The sequence below is a fragment of the Cajanus cajan genome, chromosome 9 (assembly GCF_000230855.2).
Source record: "Cajanus cajan strain Asha chromosome 9, NIPB_CcT2T_4, whole genome shotgun sequence".
In the NCBI taxonomy this organism is placed as follows: Eukaryota; Viridiplantae; Streptophyta; class Magnoliopsida; order Fabales; family Fabaceae; genus Cajanus; species Cajanus cajan.
In genome coordinates this window covers 17,275,012-17,282,841 of record NC_138525.1, presented here as the reverse complement: position 1 = coordinate 17,282,841, position 7,830 = coordinate 17,275,012, and the positions used below count along the sequence as shown (strand labels likewise).

The window sequence follows — 7,830 nt, the reverse complement described above, 5'->3', positions numbered from 1 at the left end:
TTTTCGGGTAAGAGTTTGTTTTTAAACTTCTCTGAAAATGGGCCATGCATGCACACAATAATTAGTCATTAACATGTTGCGTTAAAAAGAAAACAACAAACAATTCTTACATAAGCATAAAGACTTTCATAAGAATAAGTTTATGCTTAATATAACTTTATAAATCTAATTTGTGAGATGAAAGTTATTCATCTATATTATATACATTATTTTTTTATAATATATCACTAGTTAATACCTTTTTATGATGAGAATCGGATATTTTAAGTATAAAATTTGTAAAATTAGTTTGATAGTAATGACAACAAGAAAAATGCAAAGAATAACCCTAGCTAGTTGGACCCTACACTCACTTAAAAAGGCTGACCAGTCATTATCCTCTTTGTGCAAAGCTTCTATAAAAGCATGCACTTAATAGACATCTTCCATTCCATTTTGAAGCTAAGGCTTATAAACAAGAGAAAGAGAGAATATGGGTTCAAAATCCGAAACCGTTTGCGTTACCGGAGCTGCTGGTTTCATCGGTTCATGGCTTATCATGAGACTCCTCGAGCGTGGCTACACCGTTCGAGCCACCGTACGCGACCCAGGTCCCAGTATTTATAGTTTATTTATTCTATTTTTCATTTCATTAAAAAAGAAAATAACACTTTACACTATAGTAAATTAATTTATATGTATGTGTACCCTGCATGCAGCTAACATGAAGAAGGTGAAGCATTTGCTGGATCTGCCACAAGCAAAGACACATCTATCTCTATGGAAGGCTGATCTTGCTCATGAGGGAAGCTTTGATGAAGCCATTAAAGGCTGCACTGGAGTTTTCCACGTCGCCACCCCCATGGACTTTGAGTCCAAGGACCCTGAGGTATCTTCACCAATGCACACTATCTTTTTCTTAGGAATCTATCAAACATTCATACTTGATTTGTAAATCACTACGAGAATTTCTCTTATTACATGCGACTTTTCCTGCGAATTTTTCATAAAAATTCGCAGGAAACATTGTTCCTGCAAATTTTCATGTAAAATTTTATCTAAAGGTAATACCTTATTGCATAATATTTTTTTGCGAATTTTAAAATTCGCAGGAAATTTTCTTGCGAAAAAAATTTGCAGGAAAGTTTCCTGCAAAAAAAATTAAAGAAATTACTATAAATTATATCAATAATTTTTCAACTTTCAAATGCTCACAATGAATTCATCCGAAGCATTTGTTTCCATGTCTCCAACATGTGATACATAATCTTTTAAATTTTAAGATTGTAGATTATAAACTTAACACTCAACCATATAAATCAACTTGTAAGGTAAGTGTTGCCCCAACTTATATACTCTTTAATTGCTTTATTTTCAATCGATGTGGGACTTGAAGTTTTTTTAAAATATTAAACTTATAAATTTAAATATTTTTTTTTATTTTTCCTGCGGATTAAAATTTGCAGGAAAATCCGTAGAAAAAGTTACCTGCAAAATTTTTCTACCATTTAGTAAACATTACTTGCGAATTTATTTTGCAAGAAAATCTGCAAGAAACAAAATAAAATTCTTACAATATTTTCTGTAAATTTTTACTATAGAAAAAATTTTCTATAATTATTAAAATTGTAGCAAAATTTGTAAGAAATATCTGTAAATTATTTTTCACAAATAAATTCGCAAAAAATTTCTGCGAATATTTTTTTGCAGGAAAATTTGCAAGAAAATAACACTTTTCTAGTAGTGAATATATATCGATAAATAAGAGGAATCAATTCACTCAATAATTCCCTGGTATACCACAACCAACATTGTCAAAATGATGTTATATGTATGATCCTTCATTATATTCTAAACATGCATGCATGCATAACAATATGGTAAAAGTTATTAATATTAGTCAACTAACGATATCCATTGCTTAATACCACACATTTCATGTGACGTGTTGGCTCGTGTTAGAGATACATATACGTTCGTAAACCTAATTAACATTCCAATCATGTATAACCCGCCAGCAGCTACTATAGCTACTATAGTCCAACTATAATCCTTACTCGTTTTCTTTATTAATTGCATGTCTTTTGGAGGCTGTTCTGCTAAGTTAATTTTTCGCACGACCGTGACTAGTTGTAATTGTATGGTTGTACAAAATAAAACAAAATTCGGAAGGATTTGTAAATAGAGTTAATCACTTATACATTGCCAGTATAAAGTTTTTTTATACTGGCAACCAATTATATCTTTTAATTGTGTCATGTCACTATAAGTACATTTACTTTTAACAGTGACATATACAATTAAAAGATATAATTGGTTACCAGTGTAAAAAAATTTTACACTAGCAGTATATAGATGATTAACTCTTATAAATAACTAGTGAAAATTAGTTGTGAAATCTTCAAATAACTTGCTTGATTAACGTATTCTAATAAAATACTAGTACTATTATATCCTCGTACAAATAAAAAAAAAGTACATTTAATGTCTTGAAAATAGAAAACTGATTCTAATATGGTTAGAAAAATGATATGAAATGCAGAATGAAGTGATAAAGCCAACAATAAATGGATTACTAGACATCATGAAAGCATGCGAGAAGGCCAAAACTGTGCGAAGGCTTGTATTCACATCCTCAGCAGGAACTGTGGACGTTGTAGAACATCCTAAGCCTGAGTACGATGAGAATTGCTGGAGTGATGTTGAGTTCTGCAGAAGGGTCAAAATGACTGGCTGGGTAAGTTTGATTATTTCCAAAAAAAAAAAAATCTGTCATATTGTTTTTCTTTATTTATTTTTGTTACTATGTTAGGAAACATTTGTCAAAATTACGAATAATTAATCTTTATTAAAAAATTTAACCGATCACTTTTAATAGAATTAGTGTATTATGAATTACTTTTTTCTTTATATATAAAATTGGAAACCAAGATTTTACTTATTAAGAGATTCCAGCATGTTGGTGATGTTTTTCTTTGTTAATACGAAAACCCAACATAAATGAGTTGGGTTCATGAAACATTCTATGCGTGTATTAATAAAAAGAATAAATAATATCCTGATGAATGAATATGATTGTATATGATATTGATATTGATATTTCCATTTTTTGTAGATGTACTTCGTTTCAAAGACCCTTGCAGAGCAAGAAGCATGGAAATTTGCAAAAGAGCATAACATAGACTTCGTTTCAGTGATTCCACCCCTTGTGGTTGGCCCCTTTCTTATGCCAACGTTGCCACCTAGCTTAATCACTGCTCTTTCACTCATCACAGGTACGTGCATTATACGTCCACAACCAAATCTTCTAGATAATCATCACAATTAATTAATATGAGATATAATTTAAAGGGAAAAAAAATTAATCACATTAATATATAATTGGCAGGAAATGAGTCACATTACCATATCATAAAGCAAGGCCAGTTCGTTCACCTAGATGACCTTTGTCTTGGTCATATATTCCTGTTCGAGAATCCAAAAGCTGAAGGAAGGTACATATGCTCCTCACACGAGGCAACCATTCATGACATTGCAAGACTGCTTAACAAAATATACCCACAGTACAATGTCCCTACAAAGTAAGACTTCCTAAACACTTCATTTCTTTGATTCCTAACTACATTGATATGCATGAATAATGGATAAATTAATGACTTAATTATACTTTCTCTCATTCATATTTTATGATTTTGTAAATTTTGTTATTCAATTTTTGAAATTGTACATTTTGACACTTATTTTCCAAATTTCATACACATTATTATTGATTAGTTGATTCTTCATTGGTCAACTGTTAATATAATATATTGATTACTATTGTGTTAACATAACACATTATATCATGTTAGTTGTTAATGTGAAATATCAACGGTTAACATATTAAGTCAATAATCAATATGTCATGTGACCATGTCAAACAATTAATTAATCAAATGATAAAATATGCTAAAAAGTTTTAAATTAGATAGCAAAATGTATGATTTCAAATGTCAAGTAACAAAATTTGTAAACCTAAATTAAAATTAATGGTGTGCTAATTATACATATTTGACGTTTAGGTTCAAGAATATTCCAGATGAATTGGAAATTATCAGATTTTCTTCAAAGAAGATCACAGACTTGGGCTTCAAATTTAAGTACAGCTTAGAGGATATGTTCACAGGGGCCGTTGAAACCTGCATAGAAAAAGGGCTTCTTACTAAACCTGCAGAAACTCCAGTTAGTGGCACCACGCAGAAATAAATTAATTAATATGCTTTCATATCTCTTTGTCCCTGATCGATGATGTCTTCGGATTTGTCTTTTCTTTTTCTGTTTAAGTTTTGGCTTTGGCTATGAGAATTTACGAATATAATGCCCGTCGTCTAAGTGGCCAAATATGTTAACTATTTTCCTAATAATTAGATGGGATTGATATTCTCCATTGTTGATGCTTGTTATGTGTATCATGGTAAAATATAAAGCTAGCTATAGCTGCATTTTTCATTGCCTGTTGATTATTTTTGTGTCACTTTTCACATGTGTCAAAAATTACTTTTAAATTGCGTCTTAATAATAATGTTTCTTTATTAAACTACTAATAATGGTTCTTTCAAGGTATATTTTTTATTTTACTTTTATTTCTTTACTTGGTCCTTTCGTTGTTCCTCTTGAGTCCTGGGTAAGAATAGTTATTGTGAAAATTTTCGTTTCATATTGACTGCTTTTTGTCAATAATTATTAGTAAAGTAGAGGCATGTAATTAGGAATGAAAATTTAAATTTATTATTAGAGATGTGTGAAATTAAAATTCATACACGAGAACACGTGATAATATGTAGTACGGACTACGGAGGTTGATAAGATTTCAAGAAAGGGAACTTGAGTAAAAAGACAGAGATAAAGAGTAAAGAAAAATAATTATTTTGCATTCACGAATAAAGAGTAAAGAAAAATATTGTCATCTAAATTTTACTCTTAAGAGGTAGAGTAAAGAAAAAACAATTATTTTGCATATATAACATATATAAAGACAATAATCTTACTTGATATACACAATTTTGTTTTTATAATAATTTTTAAACTATTCTTTCCTACTATTTTTCCATCACTATTGTTTATTTAATTTTATTTTTTATAAATTTCTAACTAATCAATAATTATCTATTTTATAGGAGATATTAATGAAAATATTTAATCATTAGATACCAATGGGAAATATTTAATAATTCTTTTTTATAATTTATAAATCTCTAACTAATCAATAATTACTTATATTTAATCGGGAGATACCAATGAAAATAATAGAGGCACATAATGACTCTCTCTCACTAGTCCTTATGAAGTCAATAAAATAAACAAAGAGGAAAAAAAACTCAAATCCTTATTTCTTACAAATGAATTTATAATCTTGACCATAAACAGACAACACACTCAACATTATTTCAGAAGATCTCACTTCAACTAGTTTTATAGGTAATATATATATATATATATATATATATATATATAAAAGTTATAATTACACTCGTGTAACTTTTACTAAGTATTACACCGCTCAATAATTTTATATTAATTGTGAATTTTGTAAATTCAACCGTTAGATTGAAAGTTCATATTTCTTAGATCATGTATATCAAATTTTATTAAAATTGAACAATAACTTGAAGGTAATCAAAGTGTTCATATTTTAGTGTATTTTAAAATGAATATATTACGTCAATTTTGTTTTATAAAAATGAAGTATCAAATCATTTTGAATTAATATAAAATTTTGTATATATGATCTAAGAGATATGAACTTTCGATCTAACGATTAAATTTACAAAATTCACATTTAATATGAAGTTATTGAACGGTGTAATACTTAGTAAAAGTTATACCGGTGTAATTATAACCTGAGAATTAATTCTGATTTTATAAATTAATTTTATAGGTTCTAGAAAAGAATCAAAATACAAAGATTTCTCACAAATTTATATAAATACCTCATACTTCTTTTATAAACATTTTGTATTGATATATAACAAGACTTAATACAAAGTGTGTTTTGAAATAGGTCAATCAAGTGATTGATGTGTCAGTAAAAAAAATTGAGCTTGTTGGAGAGTATTTAGATCTTTGATACTCCTCCAACCTGTTAGCATATATATTTTTGTTGTTTTTCTTTCATATCTTTTAGTTTGAATATTTAGTCTTTTATTACAAAATAAAAATGTTATATTGAATTTTGATTTTGAGACTACAAGTAACATCTTCAAAATTAAAATAGATTTGTCACAAATTCACATGCATAAAATAATTCTACTTCTATTTTACTTATACATGATCCACTGAAGAAAAATTTGGCTAATGACTCTTATGGCTAACATTTTGATTCATCTAGTTAATAATATTAGCAATCACAAAGCTAGAAGCATTACAAGAAAATTGTCATATTAAAAAATGTAAGTATAGACTATAGTGACATATAAAATATATTATTAAATCTCATTCAAAATAGGTATATACCTACATATATTGTACATATAGTAACACTTTTTTTATGTCACTGTATAGAACATTTTTTGTAGTGAAATTACCACATGTATTATTGGTCATTATGTCTTTTTGTTGTGATACGTACCGATTTATTTATTTTACCATTACAATATATATAGATGTCTCGCTCCTTATTTGAGATTAGATGATTGAATAATAATTATCAATCAGAAGGATTTGTTATTTTTTATTCTATTTATGTTCACATGGATTTATTTTTTATTTCTGTTATTGTTGGTCAAATTTATAAGAATTTGGACCCAAATTTCTTGAATGATGTTGATTTTCAAGAACAAATTATAGATCTCTTGAATGGTGTTGATACTGATAAGGAAAATAAAGATGCAACAAATGATAATTAGGAGAATATTATGATTGTAACAAATTCCTTAAATTGTGACATTGTTAAGGAGTGTTTTTAATTTATTTCCCTGTAACGATTGTATATATTGCTTCAAAAATCAATACTAAAAATCAACGCTTCTACAATTTCTTTAAAATCTTCCACTAAATTCAATCCCAAATTTAATATTTGAGATAAGTGAAATAATTTGATTCATTCATAAATCTTGAATTCAATTATTTCGATAATCATTTATATAGAGAATTGGACATAAGCATGGCGTGAGAGACCTAAATGAAAGGCTTTCAGAAGGAGATATAGTGTGTGTGTTTGGTTTACGTTTGAAACTCACAAAATCATGTTTAATGAAAAAGATAAAAAAATGTTACTTTTCAATTTGATCCTTTGAAATATGTGTTTATTTCGTTTAACGAAATCTAACGATAAACTAAACATGCTTATGGTGTGCGGCCAAAATTCAACAGAACTACGTTAATTCAAGTAAAGGTTCGCTTATTGTTACTGATTTCTTTGCAGAATTAAATGTCTTCTGGGAGGAGTTAGAAAACTACATATCAATCATACAATGCACAAGTGACGCAGGAAAAAAATTCAAGATCATGTTTCTCATGGAATTAAATGATAATTATGTCATCATTTTGGCCTTGGGTACTTATAATAGACCTTCCTTTATTTGAATTGGGACTTTTTATAGGAGCGTACAAAAAAAATTCAAACCAATTCAGATCAATCTAATCTATAATAAAAAAATTTGATTCATTCGAAGAAAAAATTTGAATTGATTCATATTGTAAAATTGGTTTGGTTACCCAATTCATTTTTATAAATAGATCAATTTGATTCGATTCGATTTTTGAAAAAATAAATTTATATATGAGTAAAAAGTAAATAATTATAATGAATCGATCTAGTTTTAAAAAAATATATATTCATATTTAAAAAAAAATATAAACAATCAACTTTAT

The 7,830-nt window shown here is 27.8% G+C and overlaps 1 protein-coding gene across 1 annotated transcript; it reads left to right on the top strand.

Annotated features, from left to right (window-relative positions):
- The first annotated feature begins 421 nt into the window (after window positions 1-421).
- On the top strand, window positions 422-4,481 carry LOC109811998 (dihydroflavonol 4-reductase). The gene is made up of 6 exons (XM_020375855.3): window positions 422-590; window positions 699-868; window positions 2,522-2,716; window positions 3,095-3,254; window positions 3,368-3,560; window positions 4,041-4,481. Exons 1-6 carry the CDS (start codon window positions 473-475, stop codon window positions 4,222-4,224), a joined length of 1,020 nt encoding a protein of 339 aa, XP_020231444.1. The 5' UTR covers window positions 422-472; the 3' UTR covers window positions 4,225-4,481.
- Window positions 4,482-7,830: the final 3,349 nt, after the last annotated feature.